The following is a 25,687-nucleotide window of genomic DNA, read 5'->3' on the forward strand; positions in this document are numbered from 1 at the left end:
CCAGGTCCATGGCCTCCACGTCCAGGCTGAAGGTTTTGAAGCTGCTCTCGTAGTCCAACTCGATGTCCGGGTCGACCGTGATGTTGCCGATGTAACCATCGGGTTCGTCCCTGAAGGTTTGGATGATGAACTGTCCGAAGCTTCCGCTGACTATGGTGAAGGAGATGCGGTTGTGATCGATCGTTTGGTCCAAGTCCACCGCCTGGACGGAGCCCACAAATTCAGCTGTTGGAGGAAGACAGAAAGAGACGGCCTTATGTTTTTCAATTCACGATTATCTAGATGTTTTTGGTCGATTATTAACCGTTTATTATCAACAAAGCAAGTCAGTTAAGAACAAATTCCACAATGATGGTAAGTGGGGAGAGGCATGTTTTTTTGGCGGGAGATAGCTTATGTTTGAGGCAATGATCAATGTTTTTCTGAGGAGAAGTAGGGACTAAACCACATCCTCCCTCGAAATTTTAATCAGGGTACTGGCGGCAAAATGTCTGAATTCAACAACAAGAAACATGTGCTTACCTTTCTTCCCCTCCTCCACTAAGAATTTGTAAGACTTTTTTCGAAACTTCGGTGTGTTGTCGTTGATATCCTAGGTTGGAAATTAGAAGACCGGTGAAGCTTTACAATATACAATTTATGTTCACGAAGATACAAGGTAATGAAGCCTTCCTCTTACTTCTGATCACGTCAAGAAGACACACTTACACATGAAACAATCTGTGGGAAGTTCTATCCAGTGGAAAAAGAGACACAAAGTCTGGGTCCACATGCATAAAGATTCTCAGATTAAGATGATCGAGGATCAGTATGTCCTTCTAAAGATAAAGGTCTAATAAAATCATATTTTATTGGTCGCACACATATATTTATCAGATGTTATTGAGGGTGTAGAGAAATGCTTGTGTTCCTAGCTCCAACAGGGCAGTAGTATCTAACTAAATGCTTGTGTTCCTAGATCCAACAGGGCAGTAGTATTTAACTAAATGCTTGTGTTCCTAGCTCCAACAGGGCAGTAGTATCTAACTAAATGCTTGTGTTCCTAGCAGTAGTATCTAACAACAGGGCAGTAGTATCTAACTAAATGCTTGTGTTCCTAGCTCCAACAGTGCAGTAGTATCTAACTAAATGCTTGTGTTCCTAGCTCCAACAGGGCAGTAGTATCTAACTAAATGCTTGTGTTCCTAGCTCCAACAGGGCAGTAGTATCTAAATAAATGCTTGTGTTCCTAGCTCCAACAGGGCAGTAGTATCTAACTAAATGCTTGTGTTCTAAATGCTGTGCTAGCTCCAACAGGGCAGTAGTATCTAACTAAATGCTTGTGTTCCTGCTAACTAAATGCTTGTGTTCCTAGCTCCAACAGGGCAGTAGTATCTAACTAAATGCTTGTGTTCCTAGCTCCAACAGGGCAGTAGTATTTAACTAAATGCTTGTGTTCCTAGATCCAACAGGGCAGTAGTATCTAACTAAATGCTTGTGTTCCTAGCTCCAACAGGGCAGTAGTATCTAACTAAATGCTTGTGTTCCTAGCTCCAACAGGGCAGTAGTATCTAACTAAATGCTTGTGTTCCTAGCTCCAACAGGGCAGTAGTATCTAACTAAATGCTTGTGTTCCTAGCTCCAACAGTGCAGTAGTATTTAACTAAATGCTTGTGTTCCTAGCTCCAACAGTGCAGTAGTATTTAACTAAATGCTTGTGTTCCTAGCTCCAACAGTGCAGTAGTATCTAACTAAATGCTTGTGTTCCTAGCTCCAACAGGGCAGTAGTATCTAACTAAATGCTTGTGTTCCTAGCTCCAACAGGGCAGTAGTATCTAACTAAATGCTTGTGTTCCTAGCTCCAACAGGGCAGTAGTATCTAACTAAATGCTTGTGTTCCTAGCTCCAACAGTGCAGTAGTATCTAACTAAATGCTTGTGTTCCTAGCTCCAACAGTGCAGTAGTATCTAAATAAATGCTTGTGTTCCTAGATCCAACAGGGCAGTAATATCTAACTAAATGCTTGTGTTCCTAGCTCCAACAGTGCAGTAATATCTAACTAAATGCTTGTGTTCCTAGCTCCAACAGGGCAGTAGTATCTAACAAGTCAAAACAAGACACACAAATCTAAAAGTACACGAGTGGAATTAAGACATTTATAATATTAGGACAAGCAATATCGGAGTCCTGAGGATAAATACAGTATATATATATGTACTAGTCAAAAGTTTGGACACACCTACTCATTCAAGGTTTATTTATTTTTTTACTATTTTCTACATTGTAGAATAATAGTGAAGACATCAAAACTATGAAATAACAAATATTGAATCAAGTTGTATCATTTAAAAAATATATATATAAAACTAAATATATTTTAAATTCTCCAAAGTAGCCACCCTTTGCCTTGATGACAGCTTTGCACACTCTTGGCATTATCTCAACCAGCTTCATGAGGTAGTCACCTGGAATGCATTTCAATTAACAGGTGTGCCATGTTAAAAGTCAATTTGTGGAATTTATTTCCTTCTTAATGGATTTGAGCCAATCAGTTGTGTTGAGACAAGGTAGGGTTGGTATACAGAAGATAGCCCGATTTGGTAAAAGACCAAGTCCATATTATGGCAAGAACAGCTCAAATAAGCAAAGACAGTCCATCATTGCTTTAAGACATGAAGGTCAGTCAATCAGGAAAATGTCAAGAACTTTTCAAATTTCTTCAAGTGGGGTCGCAAAAACCATCAAGCATTATTATGAAACTGGCTCATGAGGACCGCCACAGGAAAGGAAGACCCAGAGTTACCTCTGCTGCAGAGGATATGTTCATTAGAGTTACCAGCCTCAGAAACTGCAGCCCAAATAAATGCTTCACAGATTTCAAATAACATACACATCTCAACATCAACTGTTCAGAGACTGAGTGAATCAGGCCTTCATGGTCAAATTACTGTAAAGAAACCACTACTGAAGGACACCAACAAGAAGAAGAGACTTCCTTGGACAAAGAAACACGAGCAATGGGCATTAGACATGTGGAAATCTGTCCCTTGGTCTGATGAGTCCAAATTTTGGAACCACCACTTTTCTTCCTAAAGCTGGCCACCTGGCAAAACTGAGAAATCGGACGAGAAGGGCCTTGGTCAGAAGCAAGAACCTATTGGTCATTCTGAAAGAGTTCCAGAGTTCCTCTGTGGAGATGGAAGAACCTATTGGTCATTATGAAAGAGTTCCAGAGTTCCTCTGTGGAGATGGAAGAACCTATTGGTCATTCTGAAAGAGTTCCAGAGTTCCTCTGTGGAGATGGAAGAACCTATTGGTCATTCTGAAAGAGTTCCAGAGTTCCTCTGTGGAGATGGAAGAACCTATTGGTCATTCTGAAAGAGTTCCAGAGTTCCTCTGTGGAGATGGAAGAACCTATTGGTCATTCTGAAAGAGTTCCAGAGTTCCTCTGTGGAGATGGAAGAACCTATTGGTCATTCTGAAAGAGTTCCAGAGTTCCTCTGTGGAGATGGAATAACCTATTGGTCATTCTGAAAGAGTTCCAGAGATCCTCTGTGGAGATGGAAGAACCTATTGGTCATTCTGAAAGAGTTCCAGAGTTCCTCTGTGGAGATGGAATAACCTATTGGTCATTCTGAAAGAGTTCCAGAGATCCTCTGTGGAGATGGAAGAACCTTCCACAAGGGCAACCATCTCTGCAGCACTCCACCAATATGTGTTTTATGATAGAGTGGCCAGATGGCAACCACTCCTCAGTAAAAGGCAAATGACAGCCCGCTTGGAGTTTGCCAAAGGAACCTAAAGGCTCTCAGACCATGAGAAACAATATTCTCTGGTTTGATGAAACTAAGATTGAACTCTTTGGCTTGAATGCCAAGCATCATGTCTGGAGGAAACCTGGCACTATCCCTACGGTGAAGCATGGTGGTGGTAGCATCATGCTGTGGGGATGTTTTTCAGCGGCAGGGACTGGGAGACTAGTCAGGATCGAGGGAAAGATAAATGTAGCAAAGCAGAGAGATCCTTGATGAAAACCTGCTCCAGAGTGCTCAGGACCTCAGACTGGGGCGAAGGTTCACCTTCCAACAGGACAACGACCCTAAGCACACAGCCAAGAGAACGCAGGATTGGCTTCGGGACAAATATCTGAATGTCCATGAGTGGCCCAGCCAGAGCCCGGACTTGAACCCGATCGAACTGTAGAGACCTGGAGAGACTCTGGAGAGATCTGAAGATAGCTGTGCAGCAATGCTCCCCATCCAATCTGACAGAGCTTGAGCGGATCTGCAGAGCACAATGGGAGAAACTCCCCAAATACAGGTGTGCCAAGCTTGTATCATCATACCCAAGAAGACTCAAGGCTGTAATCGCTGCCAAAGGGGCTTCAACAAAGTTCTGAGTAAAAGTGTCTGAATACTTATGCAAATGTAATATATATATATATATATATATATATATATATTTTTTTTTTTATCAATTAGCAAAATAATCTCAAAACCTATTTTTTGTCATTATGATGAGGGGAATTGTTTTTTAATCCATTTGAGAATGTGGCTGTAACACAACGTGGAAAAAGTACAGTGTAATTCCTTGAGGGCCGTTGTGGTATCAGCTTGAGGGGGAATATACACGGCTCTCTTGGGAGGTAATGCGGTCGGCATTTGATTGTGAGTTATTCTAGGTTGGGTGACCAAAAGGACTTGAGTTCCTGTACATTACCACAATCACACAATGAGTAGTTAATCATAAAATATACACCTATGCTTTTCTTCTTCCCGGAGAGTTCTTTATTCCTATTTGCACAATGAACTGAGAACCCAGCTGGCTGTATGGACGGAAACAGAGTATGTTACAGGCCCTTATGTCTCTCTGGAAGGACATCCTCGCCCTGAACCTGTCTACTTTATTGTCCAGAGACTGAACATTAGCGAGTAATATATTCGGAAGCGGTGGATGGTGTGGTGTGCACGCCTCCTGAGTCGGACTAGAAGTCCACTCCGAACACCTCTTCTCCATTGGCGGCGTCTTGAAACAGCCTCAGGGATAAGTTAAATTGCATTGGTTGAGTACGAACAAAGGATCCAATCCGGGGAAAGTCGTATTTCTGGTCGTAACGCTGGTGAGTGACCGCCGCTCTGATATCCAGAAGTTCTTTCCGGCTGTATGTAATAACGCAAAACATTTTCTGGGATAATAATATAGGATTTGTTTATTTAAAAAAAAAAAAAAATGCAAAGTTGTTTAGGACCTAGTAACAGAGGTGCCAAGGGGGGACATGATTCTAGATCAACAGTCCTACTTTGAGACGCTTTGTGAATATGGGCCCAGGTATCAATACACCCTGTCTGTGCACTTGTTAAAGGTTTGTGAGGGATGGACAGTGATCTTACCTCCACATTGATGATGACTGGCACCCAGGTGGTCAGTGGTGGACTGCCTTTGTCAGTAGCTGTCACATTTAACTTAACCTGCCCATTATCCTTGGCCTGCATGGCCTCTCTGTCTAGCGGGCCATTGTTCTCCAACCAGCCTGTGGTGGGGTCAATGGTGAATTTGCCACTGTAGTTACTGTTAACTATTCCATACACAATCTCGCTGTTGGGCGGCTCATCTCTGTCAGTAGCCTGCAAACGAGGAGAAGGAAAACAATTCACCAACAACCTAGAAGCAGCACAGAGGTCTAGCAAAATTCTGATAACTTTCTCCCAAATTCCTGGAAGATTCCTGAAATTCAGTACAGAATAAGCAGGAAATCTGGAATCCTCTGACCTGGATTCTTCAAAAAACCTGGGACTTTTTGGAAAGTTACTAGAATTATCCCGGGTCAATGGTTCTCTGCCATAGACTAGCATGAGGCTCAGCTGTAGACCGTTTTAACCCTCTGGTTACTGTGTGTAGAGCAGGGTCTCAAACTCATTCCATGGAGGGGGCCAGTGGCTGCTGGTTGTTGTTCTTTCCTTTCAATCTTTGTCAAATGAAGTCTTAAGACAACCAGGTGAGGGGAGTTCCTAACTTGATCAGTGACCTTCAATTGATCCAATAAGCACAAGGAAGGAGTGATAACCTGGAAACTCTCAGCCCTCCATGGAATGAGTTTGACACCCGTGTTGTAGAGTAGGGGAGTTTTCAAATCTATTCTTGGGTTCCTCAAGCGTTCTATGTTTTAAAAAATTTTTTTTATACAGGGGTCAATTAAGAACAATTTCTTATTTACAATGCTTATTCCACACCTTATTTATCTAATAATAAAGTCCCTGATTAGGTGAATCAGCTGAGCTAGTTCAGGGCTACAGCAAAATCATAAAACGTCTAGGGGGTCCCTGAGGAGAGGTTTGAAATACACTTGTATAGAGACAGATATTGACCTGTACTTGAATTCTTAGGTTTGAGCCCTCTTTCACATAGTCGATGTAGGACTCTCTGTTGAACTGTGGTGTCTGGTCATTGATGTCTGTCAGTGTGATTTCTAACACAGCGTTCCCTGTGTTGTTGGCCTGGTCTCTTGCTTGCAGAGTTGGAGAATACAGGGAGGTGACCTCTCGGTCGATCAGTTTGCTGTTTGTCACATAGATCCTCCCTGTCATTGCATCCACATTGAAGTACTTTAGTCTGAAAACCAGAAATCTCGTTTAGTAATTAGTTCTCATGTATTGGGTCTCGTTTCACAAACTTTGGCACCTCATGTCAGACAACATCAAAGTTGATATACTGTATATTGTTTAGGTTTTATGAAAGCCTCTCATATAAAGCAAACTAAATTAATGAAGTATCATATAGACATAAGAAAACCCTGGAATGGATCACAATACAACATACAGTACAATACTGGAAACCCTGGAATGGATCACAGAGTGATAATGGAATGTAGTGTACGCACATGCTGTCGGGAAGAAGTCTGTATCTGATGTTATCAACATCCATAGTGTCAGGATCGGTTGCCTGGAGAGAAGTAGAGTTTTTGTGATTGTACTTCCAACACATTTAGCAGCAACAAATTAAAAACCACTGAGACAAGAACCCAAGTCAAAGGACTTTTGATTCACGTTTTATTACGAGTGTGTTAGATTTACACCCAGCAGTGCGACCTGGGTTGTTGAGTGAGTTAACACTCGATACTTCAAGACGCTGTTCAAATCAAACACAGAGCGCATTGCACATTGGTTGAATTCCAGGCAGAATGGTAACATTAACATAGACCTACTGTTAGAATGGTAACATTAACATAGACCTGCTGTTAGAATGGTAACAATAACATAGACCTGCTGTTAGAATGGTAACAATAACATAGATCTACTGTTAGAATGGTAACAATAACATAGACCTGCTGTTAGAATGGTAACAATAACATAGACCTACTGTTAGAATGGTAACAATACTGTTAGAATGGTAACATTAACATAGACCTACTGTTAGAATGGTAACATTAACATAGACCTACTGTTAGAATGGTAACAATAACATAGACCTACTGTTAGAATGGTAACATTAACATAGACCTGCTGTTAGAATGGTAACATAGACCTGCTGTTAGAATAACATTAGACCTACTGTTAGAATGGTAACAATAACATAGACCTACTGTTAGAATGGTAACAATAACATAGACCTACTGTTAGAATGGTAACAATAACATAGACCTGCTGTTAGAATGGTAACAATAACATAGACCTGCTGTTAGAATGGTAACAATAACATAGACCTACTGTTAGAATGGTAACAATAACATAGACCTACTGTTAGAATGGTAACAATAACATAGACCTACTGTTAGAATGGTAACAATAACATAGACCTACTGTTAGAATGGTAACAATAACATAGACCTACTGTTAGAATGGTAACAATAACATAGACCTGCTGTTAGAATGGTAACAATAACATAGACCTACTGTTAGAATGGTAACAATAACATAGACCTGCTGTTAGAATGGTAACAATAACATAGACCTGCTGTTAGAATGGTAACAATAACATAGACCTACTGTTAGAATGGTAACAATAACATAGACCTACTGTTAGAATGGTAACATTAACATAGACCTGCTGTTAGAATGGTAACAATAACATAGACCTACTGTTAGAATGGTAACAATAACATAGACCTGCTGTTAGAATGGTAACAATAACATAGACCTACTGTAGAATGGTAACAATAACATAGACCTACTGTTAGAATGGTAACAATAACATAGACCTACTGTTAGAATGGTAACAATAACATAGACCTACTGTTAGAATGGTAACAATAACATAGACCTACTGTTAGAATGGTAACAATAACTGTTAGAATGGACCTACTGTTAGAATGGTAACAATAACATAGACCTACTGTTAGAATGGTAACAATAACATAGACCTGCTGTTAGAATGGTAACAATAACATAGACCTACTGTTAGAATGGTAACAATAACATAGACCTACTGTTAGAATGGTAACAATAACATAGACCTACTGTTAGAATGGTAACAATAACATAGACCTACTGTTAGAATGGTAACAATAACATAGACCTACTGTTAGAATGGTAACAATAACATAGACCTACTGTTAGAATGGTAACAATAACATAGACCTGCTGTTAGAATGGTAACAATAACATAGACCTACTGTTAGAATGGTAACAATAACATAGACCTGCTGTTAGAATGGTAACAATAACATAGACCTACTGTTAGAATGGTAACAATAACATAGACCTACTGTTAGAATGGTAACAATAACATAGACCTGCTGTTAGAATGGTAACAATAACATAGACCTGCTGTTAGAATGGTAACAATAACATAGACCTACTGTTAGAATGGTAACAATAACATAGACCTGCTGTTAGAATGGTAACAATAACATAGACCTACTGTTAGAATGGTAACAATAACATAGACCTGCTGTTAGAATGGTAACAATAACATAGACCTACTGTTAGAATGGTAACAATAACATAGACCTGCTGTTAGAATGGTAACAATAACATAGACCTACTGTTAGAATGGTAACAATAACATAGACCTGCTGTTAGAATGGTAACAATAATATAGACCTACTGTTAGAATGGTAACAATAACATAGACCTACTGTTATCGTGTCCACAGTGGTTCCATTAGGACTGTGCTCATCAACCTTGAGGATGTAGACTTCTTTGGGGAACGTGGGGCTGTTGTCATTAATGTCTTTGATCTGAATGGTGACTGTAGCTGTGGAACAGCAGTCTGCTTTATTGTGATCCTTGGCGATAATCTGTACAGAAAAACAACCACGATTTAACCTCAAGTTTTAATGACAGACTTTCGGACGGAGTAAGAATGTTGTACTCTGTGGTGAACATCAGTAAGTAAACCTCAGGTTATTAACAGCTGTGCACTGTTTGATGAAGAGAGTGCCATTTGAGACAACAAAAAAAAGCGTTGGTTTTGAAAATGGTGATATGATCCGTCAAAACAATTTCTTTTGGGGTACAATGTGTTGTTGATCGTGCGATGTCATTATTCACGTTCTGCAGCTTGACCCCCGTACCTGGTAGAGACCGTTAGATGTCGCCTGCGTGTCCGCAGTTCACCTGGCTACAGACGTGTGAAGGGTGCAATGTCATCTCCTTTAGCGTAAGTAATCAACCTGTTTGTAATGGATCCTAAGTGTGTTTGCTTGGCGTCTTTAAAAAAAACGACTCAAAAAACCTGTTTCAGCCTAAGCTAGGATAATTCTGACATTGGACACTGGTTGAAATCTGGTTGAAATCTGGTTGAAATCTGGTTGAAATCTGGTTGAAATCTGGTTGATATCTGGTTGAAATCTGGTTGAAATCTGGTTGATATCTGGTTGAAATCTGGTTGAAATCCGGTTGAAATCCGGTTGAAATCTTCAATCGACTTGTCACACATCTTCTTTGAAAATATTGTCAAATGTATTTGAATGATTATGATAACGAGGTGGTTCTGGATGATTTTTTGACAAAATGGTGTTTGTCTTTGGTTTCAGTCAGTCAAATTATAGTGAAGACATTTCCCACATGTACGTGGACCTTACTTTTGACCTTGCTCCTTATTGGGCCCTGGTGAAAAGTAGTGCACTAAATAGGGAATAGGTTGCCATTTGAGACTCATACCTGGATAACCATGGATGTTTTGGTCTCGTAGTCCACAGCCTGGGAGTTCTTGACCATGATCTGAACCGGGCTTTCTGAGTAGGCAATCTGTGGCGACACACTGAACGCGTCCTTGTCTGGTCCAGCAAGACTTAATTCGAATGTTCCATTATCCCCCTGCGTCAGAATACAGATGTTGATAAATTTTCTGGCCTGAGTAAAACTCAGGTCCCACATGACTTTTTAAATTTTTAAATAAAAAATATATATATTTTGTGATTAGTGTTGCAAAATTCCAGTAAATGTTCAAGTAATCCTGGTTGGAGGATTTTAAGATTTAGTTTTTCATTATTCCTTTCCCCCCCTCTTAACTCTGGGAATCTTCCAACCAAGAGTTACAGAAAAATATCAACAAAAAAAAAATCCAACCCTATTTCTTAGAAAGGACTGACCTGATCCAAATCTTTGGCTCTGATGTTGAGGTCGTCGACTGGAACACCCATTGAGGAGTGTTCAAAGATGTTGGCCGTGAAGCTGCTGGCCTCCGCGCAGGGCTCCACAACACAGTCGTAAAATTTAGGCTTGTTGTCGTTGATGTCACCGATGGTAATCCGCACCTCAGTGGAGGTGTGTGCTTGGGTCCCCAGAATGTTTAGATGAACCTCCGTTGCCTGGAATTTTAGTTTTTATTAACAGTGGGTCAGCCTGAAATTAAAATATTGTCTTTTGGATAAATGACTTTTGGAAATTACGTAAAGGATTAAGCAATACGACTATACCGTCACTTTAAGGGCCACAACATAATTGATGTCCAACAAAGCCTCTCTGTCAATATCACTTTTGACAGATATGATTCCATCGTTGGCCGTGATGTCAAACAGGTCATCGGTACCTGCAAAAATAACAAAACATATATCACAGTCCAATCTTCATCATTATTCCAACAGTTTTTGAATGAAAAACAACAACATCAACAACTAAAATGTTTATTTTTTTCAAGAGTTGTCAGCACCATGGCAACGGACAGCGTTTACGCTGATGTTCCGCTAACAACCTGTAATGGGCAGACGTTCAGAGAAGTAGCTATACTCACCTTCGATGCTGTAGGTGATGTCATCGTTGATCCCAGAGTCCTGGTCGATTGCAGTCACTTTAAACACAGACTTGCCCTGAAATGAAAGGGAGACTGTAGAGTTCAGTTAAAGGCTGACGTCAAACAAAGGCTGACGTCCCCTTTGGCATCCCAAAAGTAGTAAATGGCCCTGATCAAAAGTAGTAAATGGCCCTGATCCAATGTAGTAAATGGCCCTGATCAAAAGTAGTTAAATGGCCCTGATCAAAAGTAGTAAATGGCCCTGATCCAATGTAGAAAATGGCCCTGATCAAAAGTAGTAATTGGGCCTTGTCAAAAGTTGTAAATGGCCCTGATCAAATATAGTAAATGGCCCTGATCAAATGTAGTAAATGGCCCTGATCCAAAGTAGTAAATGGCCTAGATCAAAAGTAGTAAATGGCCTAGATCAAAAGTAGTTAAATGGCCCTGATCCAAAGTAGTAAATGGCCCTGATCAAAAGTAGTAAATGGCCCTGATCAAAAGTGGTAAATGGCCCTGATCAAAAGTAGTAAATGGCCCTGATCAAAAGTAGTAAATGGCCCTGATCAAAAGTAGTAAATGGCCCTGATCAAAAGTAGTAAATGGCTCTGATCCAAAGTAGTAAATGGTCCTGATCCAAAGTAGTAAATGGCTCTGATCCAAAGTAGTTAAATGGCCCTGATCCAAAGTAGTTAAATGGCCCTGATTCAAAGTAGTAAATGGCCCTGATCAAAAGTAGTTAAATGGCCCTGATTCAAAGTAGTAAATGGTCCTGATCCAATGTAGAAAATGGCCCTGATCAAAAGTAGTAATTGGGCCTCATCAAAAGTTGTAAATGGCCCTGATCAAATATAGTAAATGGCCCTGATCAAATGTAGTAAATGGCCCTGATCAAAAGTAGTAAATGGCCCTGATCCAATGTAGAAAATGGCCCTGATCAAAAGTAGTAATTGGGCCTCGTCAAAAGTTGTAAATGGCCCTGATCAAATATAGTAAATGGCCCTGATCAAATGTAGTAAATGGCCCTGATCCAAAGTAGTAAATGGCCCTGATCAAAAGTAGTAAATGGCCCTGATCAAAAGTGGTAAATGGCCCTGATCAAAACTAGTAAATGGCCCTGATCAAAAGTAGTAAATGGCCCTGATCAAAAGTAGTAAATGGCCCTGATCAAAAGTAGTAAATGGCCCTGATCAAAAGTAGTAAATGGCCCTGATCCAAAGTAGTAAATGGCCCTGATCAAAAGTAGTAAATGGCCCTGATCAAAAGTAGTAAATGGCCCTGATCAAAAGTGGTAAATGGCCCTGATCCAAAGTAGTTAAATGGCCCTGATTCAAAGTAGTAAATGGTCCTGATCCAAAGTAGTTAAATGGCCCTGATCAAATATAGTAAATGGCCCTGATCAAATGTAGTAAATGGCCCTGATCCAAAATAGTAAATGGCCTAGATCAAAAGTAGTAAATGGCCCTGTTCAAAAGTAGTAAATGGCCTAGATCAGAAGTAGTAAATGGCCCTGTTCAAAAGTAGTAAATGGCCCTGTTCAAAAGTAGTAATTGGCCCTGATCAAAAGTAGTAATTGGCCCGATCAAAAGTAGTAATTGGCCCTGATTCAAAGTAGTAAATGGTCCTGATCCAAAGTAGTAAATGGCTCTGATCCAAAGTAGTTAAATGGCCCTGTTCAAAAGTAGTAAATGGCCCTGATCCAAAGTAGTAAATGGCCCTGATCAAAAGTAGTAAATGGTCCTGATCAAAAGTTGTAAATGGCCCTGTTCAAAAGTAGTAAATGGCCCTGATCCAAAGTAGTACATGGCCCTGATCAAAAGTAGGTAATGGCCCTGTTCAAAAGTAGTAAATGGCCCTGTTCAAAAGTAGTAAATGGCCCTGATCAAAAGTAGTAAATGGCCCTGATCAAAAGTAGTAAATGGCCCCTGATCAAAAGTAGTAAATGGCCCTGATCCAATGTAGAAAATGGCCCTGATCAAAAGTAGTAATTGGGCCTTGTCAAAAGTTGTAAATGGCCCTGATCAAATATAGTAAATGGCCCTGATCAAATGTAGTAAATGGCCCTGATCCAAAGTAGTAAATGGCCTAGATCAAAAGTAGTAAATGGCCTAGATCAAAAGTAGTTAAATGGCCCTGATCCAAAGTAGTAAATGGCCCTGATCAAAAGTAGTAAATGGCCCTGATCAAAAGTGGTAAATGGCCCTGATCAAAAGTAGTAAATGGCCCTGATCAAAAGTAGTAAATGGCCCTGATCAAAAGTAGTAAATGGCCCTGATCAAAAGTAGTAAATGGCCCTGATTCAAAGTAGTAAATGGTCCTGATCCAAAGTAGTAAATGGCTCTGATCCAAAGTAGTTAAATGGCCCTGATCCAAAGTAGTTAAATGGCCCTGATTCAAAGTAGTAAATGGCCCTGATCAAAAGTAGTTAAATGGCCCTGATTCAAAGTAGTAAATGGTCCTGATCCAATGTAGAAAATGGCCCTGATCAAAAGTAGTAATTGGGCCTCATCAAAAGTTGTAAATGGTCCTGATCAAAAGTTGTAAATGGCCCTGTTCAAAAGTAGTAAATGGCCCTGATCCAAAGTAGTACATGGCCCTGATCAAAAGTAGTAAATGGCCCCTGATCAAAAGTAGTAAATGGCCCTGATCAAAAGTCTAACACCAAGTAGGGAAATGGTACCATTTGGAACTTTATTGGTCCATACCTTTGCTTCTACAATTGTTTTTCTATTTAGGAAGATGTATGTGTACGACAATACAGCAACTATCAACAACGATAAACAAATTGTAAAAGGACTTAGCAGTTGGTAGAAAACACGATGTGAACATTGTTTGATATTCTGAGGTCGGTCGAACTAAAAAGAAAGTGCCCCGTTTTGGGCAACACCTGACTCACCACGGGACAATGCTCAGTGACAGTAGTCGCGTAAGGAGTACTTAGAAACCGTGGATCCATGTCTGGGACGTCCACCACGGTGATGAAAGCAAAAGCAATGTTGGACTGATGAACAGGGTTAGGTTCATTATACACAGGGCCTCCACCATCCTGTGAGGGGGAAGCACAATCAGAAACACACAACAAACAAACAACAACAAAAACACACATTTAATAAGACAGTTTCTCAGATTAAGCCCACAACTGGATCGGAAAAACATGATCAATTCCAGAAAGAACATGCTTGTTAGTCAGGAACAGAGAGAAAAAAAACCTTTCCAATAAGTGACTAGTGAAGAACAGTGAATAGAGAGTGTCGAGATGGGCTACTTACAGTGGCGTTGATCTTGAGCCTGTAGAAAGTGCTCAAACTTGTGAAATTCAGTTGTTTAACCAGTTTGACTTCGCCATTATTCTCATTGATAGTAAAATGATTTAGTCCATCACTTGGACTAGCCTAGAATCGAGGAGAGAGTTGGGTTTAAATACATGGAGTTGATATAACGAGGCACATAGTCCGTTCTAATTTTGGTTCTAATGGGGGTGTAATTTGGTTCTAATGGGGGTGTAATTTGGTTCTAATGGGGGTGTAATTTGGTTCTAATGGGCGTGTAACTTGGTTCTAATGGGGGTGTAACTTGGTTCTAATGGGAGTGTAACTTGGTTCTAATGGGAGTGTAATTTGGTTCTAATGGGGTGTAACTTGGTTCTAATGGGGTGTAACTTGGTTCTAATGGGGGTGTAACTTGGTTCTAATGGGGGTGTAATGTGGTTCTAGTGGGGTGTAACTTGGTTCTAATGGGGGTGTAACTTGGTTCTAATGGGGTGTAACTTGGTTCTAATGGGGGTGTAATGTGGTTCTAGTGGGGTGTAACTTGGTTCTAATGGGGTGTAACTTGGTTCTAATGGGGGTGTAATTTGGTTCTAATGGGGGTGTAACTTGGTTCTAATGGGGGTGTAACTTGGTTCTAATGGGGGTGTAACTTGGTTCTAATGGGGGTGTAACTTGGTTCTAATGGGTGTGTAACTTGGTTCTAATGGGGGTGTAACTTGGTTCTATAATGGGGTGTAACTTGGTTCTAATGGGGGTGTAACTTGGTTCTAATGGAGGTGTAATTTGGTTCTAATGGAGGTGTAATTTGGTTCTAATGGGGTGTAACTTGGTTCTAATGGGGTGTAATTTGGTTCTAATGGGGTGTAACTTGGTTCTAATGGGGTGTAACTTGGTTCTAATGGGGGTGTAATGTGGTTCTAGTGGGGGTGTAACTTGGTTCTAATGGGGGTGTAACTTGGTTCTAATGGGGGTGTAAGTTGGTTCTAATGGGGGTGTAACTTGGTTCTATAATGGGGGTGTAACTTGGTTCTAATGGAGGTGTAATTTGGTTCTAATGGGGGTGTAACTTGGTTCTAATGGAGGTGTAATTTGGTTCTAATGGGGGTGTAACTTTGTTCTAATGGGGGTGTAACTTGGTTCTAATGGAGGTGTAATTTGGTTCTAATGGGGGTGTAACTTGGTTCTAATGGGAGTGTAACTTGGTTCTAATGGGAGTGTAATTTGGTTCTAATGGGGGTGTAACTTGGTTCTAATGGGGTGTAACTTGGTTCTAATGGGGGTGTAACTTGGTTCTAATGGGGGTGTAATGTGGTTCTAGTGGGGGTGTAACTTGGTTCTAATGGGGGTGTAACTTGGTTCTAATGGGGGTGTAACTTGGTTCTAATGGGGGTGTAACTTGGTTCTAATGGGTGTGTAACTTGGTTCTAATGGGGGTGTAACTTGGTTCTATAATGGGGGTGTAACTTGGTTCTAATGGGGGTGTAACTTGGTTCTAATGGGGGTGTAACTTGGTTCTAATGGGGGTGTAACTTGGTTCTAATGGAGGTGTAATTTGGTTCTAATGGGGGTGTAACTTGGTTCTAATGGGGGTGTAACTTGGTTCTAAGTTCACTGTTGATGTTTTGCATCAGGTTCACTTATGAATCAATACAGAAAATCAGCTTTCTGTCCAAAAGCCAATACTTACCTCATCAATGTGGTACTTTACAACAGCAGCAAGTCCAGCGTCTACATCTTTGGCATATACTTGAAACAGAACAGAGTCCAAGGCAGTATTCTAATGACAATAAACAGACAGAGGGGGACGAGGAAGTTGGAGGCACAATAGTACTTTAGAAAAGTATGTTTCAAATGTATAGCACAAAAAACTGAATCCCTGACTATACGCTACTAGCAAGGGACCCGGTTAGATGTCGATTCTCCATACTAAGTCTTATAGGATGATGTGAGAATTAAATCACTGAGGATTACCAGCAAACTGCATACAGGATGCGTATTGTGTGAATTGTTTTATGTATTCCATAGAATAAGGCTGTAACATAACGAAATGTGAGAAAAGTCAAGGGGTCTGAATACTTTCCAATTTGAGATTCTTCAAATTGCCACCCTTTGCCTTGATGAAAGCTTTGAACACTCTTATCCAGAAACACTCACAGCTGTAATCACTGACAAAGGTGATTCTAACATGTATTGACTCAGTGGTGTTTATACTTATGTAAATTAAATATTTCTGTATTTCATTTTCAATAAATTATAGCACAAAAAAAAACTTGTTTTCACTTTATTTCACTTTTATTGTGTGTGAATTTTTTTGGGGGGAATCCATTTTCTATTTAGGCTGGAACAACAAAATACGTTCTAAGTCTAAGAATAGTCTAAAAATACTTTCTGTAAAAATTATGAAAACAATATAAATACTTTTCTAAAACGTCATTATAAATTACTAAAGTTTCTATAGATTTCACAAATTACCAGATTTTCTGAAAAGTTTTGTAACCATTGTCTGTTTAGATGATTTGACAGGCACATAAAGTTTCAATTTCTTAATTATGGCGGAAAATTAATTGAACGTGTCATATAAATGAAATTCTTATTAAAGGAATGTAAAATTTGTGATTTTACTTACTTCTTCGACATTTACGTTGTAAGGTGTATTTTCAAATATGGGTCGGTTATCGTTCGCATCTATTATGATTATCTGAATGTCTTTGCTAACCTAAAAAAAGATATATTGTGCATGTTATAAAATATACATTTGTTAAAAACAATAAAAATATAGTTAAAAAAATGTTTATGTTGTTGTATTTTATTAGGATCCCCGTTAGCTGTTGCAAAAGCAGCAGCTACTCTTCCTGGGGTCCAACACAAAACATGAAACATGACATAATACAGGACATTAATAGACAAGAACAGATCAAGGACGAAACTACATAGGATAAAAAAAATGTAAAGGCCAATATATACACACAAACTATCTAGGTCAAATAGGGGAGAGGCGTTGTGCCGTGAGGTGTTGCTTTATCTGTTTTCTTAAACAAAGTTTGCTGTTCATGATGGAACAGAGTTCCATGCAACAATGGTTCTATATAATACCGTACGTATTCTTGAATTTGTTCTGGATTTGGGGACTGTGAAAAGAGTTAGAGGCTTTATTGTGAACTTACTGTGTAATCTGCGTCAGAAACCACAATGTCGATAGAGAATACACCCTTGTCCTAAACAAATAGAAGCCAATCAATTATGGTCAGGAAAAATAAAGGATAAAATACTGAAATACCGAAATGGCTGAAACAATACTGAAATACTAAATTGGCTGAAACAATACTGAAATACTGAAATACTGAAATGGCTGAAACAATACTGAAATACTGAAATGGCTGAAACAATACTGAAAATACTGAAATGGCTGAAACAATACTGAAAATACTGAAATGGCTGAAACAATACTGAAATACTGAAATGGCTGAAACAATACTGAAATACTAAAATGGCTGAAACAATACTGAAATACTAAAATGGGAGACGAGGACTTACATCATCATCTCTCTCCAAGGGGGTCCGGATGGTTACTGTCCCTGTGTTTGTGTCGCAATTAAAGTAGCTTGCTTTTGGCCCAGTAATCGTGTATGTCAGTGGGTCAGGAACAGGATCGGGATCGTATGTTTCTATTTGAAAGGCAAATTCATCTGAAGAGAGAGAGAGAGAGAGAGAGAGAGAGAGAGAGAGAGAGAGACGGAGAGAGAGAGAGAGAGAGAGAGAGAGAGAGAGAGAGAGAGAGAGAGAGAGAGAGAGAGAGAGAGAGAGAGAGGGAGAGAGGGAGAGAGAGAGAGAGAGAGAGAGAGAGAGAGAGAGAGACAGAGAGAGACAGAGAGAGAGACAGAGAGAGAGAGAGAGCGTTGGGTTGACAAAAGGTGAGTCAAAAATCAGTATATAGCAAAGAGCATGTATTGACATACTATTTTGTTTTAAAAAACCTTCCGTATTCCTGAGTACAATAAATACATACTTATTGGAGTGTCTTCCTTTATTTGAGCATAACTTGTTGTAATGCTCGGGATTTGGTTTTGGCTTTGAGCTGTAGAGAAATAAAAAGCAGTGATAGTTTAATCGTATCATCTGTAAATCCAAGCAAAATGAGTCCCACTTTTACAATAATATTGATATGATTTGACATTGAGTTTAAACATCCTCACTTTTTATCTGTGAAATTGCCATTAAACAACCAGTATCACCGTGTGAATAGACAGGACATTATTAGAAGTAGGGTACCCTAGTGGTTAGAGTGTTGGACTAGTAACCGAAAGGTTGCAAGTTCGAATTCCCGAACTGACAAGGTACAAATCTGTCGTTCTGCCCCTGAACAGGCAGTTAACCCACTGTTTCTAGGCCGTCATTGAAAATAAGCATTTGTTCTTAACTGACTTGCCTAGTTAAATAAAGGTATAAAAAAATAAAAAAAAGTAGAACATTAATGGCCAGTGCAACATGAGCCTTGGAATGCATCCCAAATGACACCCTGTCCCCCTGTAGGGTGTACTACTTTAGACCAGTGCTCGTATTCCCCATGGGCTCTACTTAGGGAACAAGGTGCCATTGGGGACAGAGAGAGGTTAGAGACCCAGGTAGGTACTCACCTCCAGTGAAGAGGCTCACAAGACACAGCAGCAGCACACTGCCCTCCATCCTTCACAGGCCTGCTAACTCAGACAACACACAAAACACCATAGAATGACTTATTAGAACACAAAACACCATAGAATGACTTATTAGAACACAGAACACCATAGAATGACTTATTAGAACACAAAACACCATAGAATGACTTATTAGAACACAAAACACCATAGAATGACTTATTAGAACTTAAAATACCATAGAAGTACATTTAACAACTCAAAACAACTTCTCAGCCAATCAGATAGGTATCGGTGGCTGTTTACACAGCAACACTAACGTTTGACATTTTAGTCATTTAGCAGACATACAGGAGAAATTAGGGTTAAGTGCTTTGCTCAAGGGTACATCAACAGATTTTTCACCTAGTCATCTCGGGGGTTCGAACCCAACATGGGGTTACTGGCCCAACGCTCTTAACTGCTAAGGGACCTGCCGCCTCTAAGAACTGAAATCTGATTTCTATATCCAGTCTTTTTTTTCTGACTGTCCACAGTCAGTTTTACATATATGTGACCTATATCGGACTTGTGCATGTCGAGCTCTTTCCATAAAACCTTCATCTCTGACGAGCAATATAACTAGCAATAACAATATAATATAGCTAGCTAGCCAGCTAGGCAAACAACATGTGTCATTTAGCTTGCTTCGTCAGAGATGACGATTCATGTATACCAGTTAGACTCTGCACCCCTTGTAAAGCGGATTCATGTATACCAGTTAGGCTCTACACCCCTTGTAAAGCGGATTCATGTGCTTCATTTTAACAAGTTATTTGGCTACTTTAGTTGTGATACAAACCTTATCAAACACATACAGGCCTGTGGACTAGACTACATGAGGTGTGATACTAACCTTATAGGCCTATGGACTAGTCTACATGAGGTGTGATACTAACCTTATAGGACTATGGACTAGACTACATGAGGTGTGATACTAACCTTATAGGCCTATGGACTAGTCTACATGAGGTGTGATACTAACCTTATAGGACTATGGACTAGACTACATGAGGTGTGATACTAACCTCATAGGACTATGGACTACATGAGGTGTGATACTAACCTTATAGGACTATGGACTAGACTACATGAGGTGTGATACTAACCTTATAGGACTATGGACTAGACTACATGAGGTGTGATACTAACCTTATAGGACTATGGACTAGACTACATGAGGTGTGATACTAACCTTATAGGACTATGGACTAGTCTACATGAGGTGTGATACTAACCTTATAGGACTATGGACTAGACTACATGAGGTGTGATACTAACCTTATAGGACTATGGACTAGTCTACATGAGGTGTGATACTAACCTTATAGGACTATGGACTAGACTACATGAGGTGTGATACTAACCTTATAGGACTATGGACTAGTCTACATGAGGTGTGATACTAACCTTATAGGCCTATGGACTAGACTACATGAGGTGTGATACTAACCTTATAGGCCTATGGACTAGACTACATGAGGTGTGATACTAACCTTATAGGACTATGGACTAGACTACATGAGGTGTGATACTAACCTTATAGGACTATGGACTAGTCTACATGAGGTGTGATACTAACCTTATAGGCCTATGGACTAGTCTACATGAGGTGTGGTACTAACCTTATAGGCCTATGGACTAGACTACATGAGGTGTGATACTAACCTTATAGGACTATGGACTAGACTACATGAGGTGTGATACTAACCTTATAGGACTATGGACTAGTCTACATGAGGTGTGATACTAACCTTATAGGACTATGGGCTAGACTACATGAGGTGTGATACTAACCTTATAGGACTATGGGCTAGACTACATGAGGTGTGATACTAACCTTATAGGACTATGGACTAGTCTACATGAGGTGTGATACTAACCTTATAGGACTATGGACTAGTCTACATGAGGTGTGATACTAACCTTATAGGACTATGGACTAGACTACATGAGGTGTGATACTAACCTTATAGGCCTATGGACTAGTCTACATGAGGTAAACATACAGGCCTAACCTTAAAAAAGTTGTATTGATGACGACCTATACTCAATATTAAATTAAAAGTTATTTTAAAGTTACATTCTATTAATGAAACAGTATTGAATTATTTTTTGGAGGAAACAAGTTTAGTAGCATAAAAAAAGAGAAATAAGGTCAAATTAACAACCAAAACGGGTCTCACTCCAATTTGTTTGTCTTATTTACTGTAAGGAAGTAGTCCGATATGACCGCTATTCCCTCCAACACATATAAAACCGAGGGAAAACAGATAAGACTGGAAATAGATCATATCTGAGACTCTGAATTGCCAGGCATTAAAATAAGGCTGTCATTACAGGAACGAACGGGAGTCAATGTTTAACCAGAGAGATGTGTAATACCCATTGTTTCTGTATCCTGTCATTAATTCAGATGTGAAAACAACGCTTTGCGTACATGCGCCATTGCTCGTTCTAAATGAATAACGTACATACGTACAGTATGAATACAACGTGTGTAATTCACATGTTAAAAACTGTCCAAATTGTTTGTCTATTTGTATACAGTATTTCTGTATATGCCTGTGTGTTAAACATATCAGCTGATGGGGTGGCAGGTAGCCTAGTGGTTAGAGTGGAGGGGCGGCAGGTAGACTAGTGGTTAGAGTGGAGGGGTGGCAGGTAGCCTAGTGGTTAGAGTGGAGGGGTGGCAGGTAGCCTAGTGGTTAGAGTGGAGGGGTGGCAGGTAGCCTAGTGGTTAGAGTGGAGGGCTGGCAGGTAGCCTAGTGGTTAGAGTGGAGGGGTGGTAGGTAGCCTAGTGGTTAGAGTGGAGGGGTGGCAGGTAGCCTAGTGGTTAGAGTGGAGGGGTGGCAGGTAGCCTAGTGGTTAGAGTGGAGGGGTGGCAGGTAGCCTAGTGGTTAGAGTGGAGGGGTGGCAGGTAGCCTAGTGGTTAGAGTGGAGGGGTGGCAGGTAGCCTAGTGGTTAGAGTGGAGGGGCTGCAGGTAGCCTAGTGGTTAGAGTGGAGGGCTAGCAGGTAGCCTAGTGGTTAGAGTGGAGGGCTAGCAGGTAGCCTAGTGGTTAGAGTGGAGGGGTGGCAGGTAGCCTAGTGGTTAGAGTGGAGGGGTGGCAGGTAGCCTAGTGGTTAGAGTGGAGGGGCTGCAGGTAGCCTAGTGGTTAGAGTGGAGGGGTGGTAGGTAGACTAGTGGTTAGAGTGGAGGGGTGGCAGGTAGCCTAGTGGTTAGAGTGGAGGGGTGGTAGGTAGACTAGTGGTTAGAGTGGAGGGGTGGCAGGTAGCCTAGTGGTTAGAGTGGAGGGGTGGCAGGTAGCCTAGTGGTTAGAGTGGAGGGCTAGCAGGTAGCCTAGTGGTTAGAGTGGAGGGGTGGCAGGTAGCCTAGTGGTTAGAGTGGAGGGGTGGCAGGTAGCCTAGTGGTTAGAGTGGAGGGCTAGCAGGTAGCCTAGTGGTTAGAGTGGAGGGGTGGCAGGTAGCCTAGTGGTTAGAGTGGAGGGGTGGCAGGTAGCCTAGTGGTTAGAGTGGAGGACTAGTAACCAGCAGGTAGCCTAGTGGTTAGAGCGTTGGACTAGTAACCAGCAGGTAGCCTAGTGGTTAGAGCGTTGGACTAGTAACCAGCAGGTAGCCTAGTGGTTAGAGTGTTGGGTCAGTAACCAGCAGGTAGCCTAGTGGTTAGAGAGTTGGGTCAGTAACCAGCAGGTAGCCTAGTGGTTAGAGAGTTGGGCCAGTAACCAGCAGGTAGTCTAGTGGTTAGAGCGTTGGGTCAGTAACCAGCAGGTAGTCTAGTGGTTAGAGTGTTGGGCCAGTATCCAGCAGGTAGTCTAGTGGTTAGAGTGTTGGGTTAGTAACCAGCAGGTAGCCTAGTGGTTAGAGAGTTGGGCCAGTAACCAGCAGGTAGTCTAGTGGTTAGAGCGTTGGGTCAGTAACCAGCAGGTAGCCTAGTGGTTAGAGAGTTGGGCCAGTAACCAGCAGGTAGCCTAGTGGTTAGAGTGTTGGGTCAGTAACCAGCAGGTAGACTAGTGGTTAGAGCGTTGGATCGGTAACCGAAAGGTTGCTAGAACAGATCCCTGAGCTGACAAGGTATAAATCTGTCGTTCTGCCCCTGAACAAGGCAGTTAACCAACCCACTGTTCCACGGTAAGCCGCCATTGTAAAATAAGAATTTGTTCTGAACTGACTTGCCTGGTTAAATTGATTAATTTGTTATTCTCCAAGAGGAGTGTATCAACGATGAGCTCAATTAGAACTACTATGTTTATCTACTGTATCACAGAACAATCCCACAATCCACCACATGACGATGGCCAGAGTATTACTCTCCCACTAAAACTCTAATGACCCTATTCACATTACTCTGAATATTACTCTCCCACTAAAACCCCAATGACCTTATTCACATTACTCTGAATATTATTCTCACACATTACTCTGAATATTACTCTCCCACTAAAACCCCAATGACCTTATTCACATTACTCTGAATATTACTCTCCCACATTACTCTGAACATTACTCTGAACATTACTCTGAACATTACTCTGAACATTAGTCTGAACATTACTCTCATTACTCACAAATCACATCAACACATCCAAGTGTAGAAGAAAACAAATATTATTCTAATGAACACAAACAAAGTGTTCAAAGCTCAGACTTACCGGCCCACGTTCCTTAGTTGGGTAAAGACAGACAGAGAGAGAGAGAGCCAGGTAACAGGTGGTTGTTCTAGAGGGATGTGGAGAGAACTGGAGTCTAGGTGAGACTTTAGCCTGCTACTGGGACTACTGCTCTCTCTCTCTCTCTCTCTCTCTCTTGTGATTATCTCCTCTCCTTTAGGCTGTAAATGTTAATGATTAGCACACATTGACAAACACAGTGAACAACATGGCCTGGATGGACAGATGCAGCAGCCTCCTTACAGTGTGTGTGTGTGTGTGTGTGTGTGTGTGTGTGTGTGTGTGTGTGTGTGTGTGTGTGTGTGTGTGTGTGTGTGTGTGTGGTGTGTGTGGTGTGTGTGTATGTGTACACCCATGCTAAAGACAACTAGGTGTAGCCTATAGCATACGGACAGCCAGGAGCATAGGTGAGGAGTCTCGTGCAGTAAAGTAAAATGCTGATAACTACAGTAACCAGGCTACAGTAACCAGGCTACAGTAACCAGAAGACCATACTCTCAGCATCAGAGGAACTACAAACAAACATTGTTTCTCTCAAAAGAGTTTTGAAAATGTTAAATATTATCCTAGTGAAAAAAACAAGTTCAGACACTACTGCAGGCATAGAGAAGAATGGCCGTCTTTCTCCCCATCTCTCTTTCTAAACAGGGAAAGCTTCCATCCCCTCTCCTCCCTGCCTTGATCTCTACATCCCCGCTACATGTACTAGACGATAGTGTGACATGTTGTGTCACGGGTCACTCACCCATGTCCGAGCGATGATACATTGCATACCAGCGTAGCAGGACCTATTGAAACCCTCTGTTATCCAGTGAGGAGCCCCCTCCCTCCCTCCCTCCCTCCCTCCTCCCTCCCTCCCTCCGAGGAGAACCTACTGAAACCCTCTGTTGTCCAGCGAGGAGCCCCCTCCCTCCCTCCCTCCCCCCCTCCCTCCCTCCGAGCAGAACCTACTGAAACCCTCTGTTATCCAGTGAGGAGCCCCCTCCTCCCTCCCTCCCTCCCTCCCTCCGAGGAGAACCTACTGAAACCCTCTGTTGTCCAAAATATGATGACGTTCAATCAATGTGGATAACTGATTTGGAATTATAAAAAAGGAAATTTGATCTTTTTTTTTTACCCAACTTTGAACCTAAATTCAATGACATGGTGAATTTCTTTGTTGATTTCACATTGAATTCACATTAGTTGACAAGTCAACTAAATGTAGATCAAAACTAGACGTTGAACTGACGTCTGTGCCTAGTGGGTCCTTCCATGGCACGATCACCTCAACCGGCTGAACATCACATGACCGCGATGAGAACAGGACTGGTTCAGGAGAAACATTCCACTGTACCGTAATTCCGGTGTGACACTGTAATTGGCAGTGACCAGTGGCTCTTCATCCCAAATGGCACCCTATTCCCTATATAGGGTCCTGGTCAAAAAGTAGCGCACTATATAGTGCACTACTTTAGACCAGGACCCTATTCCCTATATAGTGCACTACTTTAGACCAGGGCCCTATTCCCTATATAGTGCACTACTTTAGACCAGGGCCCTATTCCCTATATAGTGCACAACTTTAGACCAGGACCCTATTCCCTATATAGTGCACTACTTTTGACCAGGGCCCTATTCCCTATATAGTGCACTACTTTAGACCAGGAACCCTATTCCCTATATAGGGAATAGGGTACCATTTGGGATGCAGAGAGCCTCTGTGTCTCTGGGCCAGTGAGAGACCCATGCTACTGTAGGGTACTTGATGAGCTCGTTCCAATAAGACCACCCCCATCCCTCCCTCCACCCACCGGGCCGCTCTGCTCAATCACCATGAGATGGACACACAAAGACTGACCGTCCTCCGCGTTCCACTGGCTTCATTACCCCAGATCTGCCTCCAAACAAAAGAACGTCTGTATCCTAGTGCTCACTGCAACAGTA

The 25,687-nt window shown here is 41.2% G+C and overlaps 1 protein-coding gene across 2 annotated transcripts in view; it reads right to left on the bottom strand.

Annotated features, from left to right (window-relative positions):
- cdhr2 (cadherin related family member 2) overlaps nucleotides 1-23,879 on the bottom strand; it is a 49,088-nt gene extending 25,209 nt beyond the window's left edge. The window contains exons 1-19 of one of the 2 annotated variants that reach the window (XM_065019989.1): nucleotides 23,744-23,879; nucleotides 19,055-19,114; nucleotides 18,427-18,495; nucleotides 17,955-18,106; nucleotides 17,585-17,635; nucleotides 17,047-17,136; nucleotides 16,108-16,197; nucleotides 14,421-14,543; nucleotides 14,048-14,197; nucleotides 11,152-11,227; nucleotides 10,838-10,950; nucleotides 10,511-10,729; nucleotides 10,080-10,235; nucleotides 9,053-9,214; nucleotides 6,857-6,918; nucleotides 6,345-6,588; nucleotides 5,370-5,603; nucleotides 523-592; nucleotides 1-225 (exon numbers count right to left, since the gene is read on the bottom strand). The exon at nucleotides 1-225 is cut by the window's left edge and continues 375 nt beyond it. In XM_065019989.1, coding sequence (XP_064876061.1) covers nucleotides 1-225; nucleotides 523-592; nucleotides 5,370-5,603; nucleotides 6,345-6,588; nucleotides 6,857-6,918; nucleotides 9,053-9,214; nucleotides 10,080-10,235; nucleotides 10,511-10,729; nucleotides 10,838-10,950; nucleotides 11,152-11,227; nucleotides 14,048-14,197; nucleotides 14,421-14,543; nucleotides 16,108-16,197; nucleotides 17,047-17,136; nucleotides 17,585-17,635; nucleotides 17,955-18,106; nucleotides 18,427-18,495; nucleotides 19,055-19,103 — 2,335 coding nt within the window. In that variant the 5' untranslated portion in view covers nucleotides 19,104-19,114; nucleotides 23,744-23,879. Of the gene's footprint in view, nucleotides 226-522; nucleotides 593-5,369; nucleotides 5,604-6,344; nucleotides 6,589-6,856; nucleotides 6,919-9,052; nucleotides 9,215-10,079; nucleotides 10,236-10,510; nucleotides 10,730-10,837; nucleotides 10,951-11,151; nucleotides 11,228-14,047; nucleotides 14,198-14,420; nucleotides 14,544-16,107; nucleotides 16,198-17,046; nucleotides 17,137-17,584; nucleotides 17,636-17,954; nucleotides 18,107-18,426; nucleotides 18,496-19,054; nucleotides 19,118-23,743 lie in introns of both variants that reach the window. The other variant, XM_065019988.1, reaches the window with a different exon arrangement.
- Nucleotides 23,880-25,687: the final 1,808 nt, after the last annotated feature.

Source organism: Oncorhynchus nerka, linkage group LG6, assembly GCF_034236695.1.
Source record: "Oncorhynchus nerka isolate Pitt River linkage group LG6, Oner_Uvic_2.0, whole genome shotgun sequence".
In the NCBI taxonomy this organism is placed as follows: Eukaryota; Metazoa; Chordata; class Actinopteri; order Salmoniformes; family Salmonidae; genus Oncorhynchus; species Oncorhynchus nerka.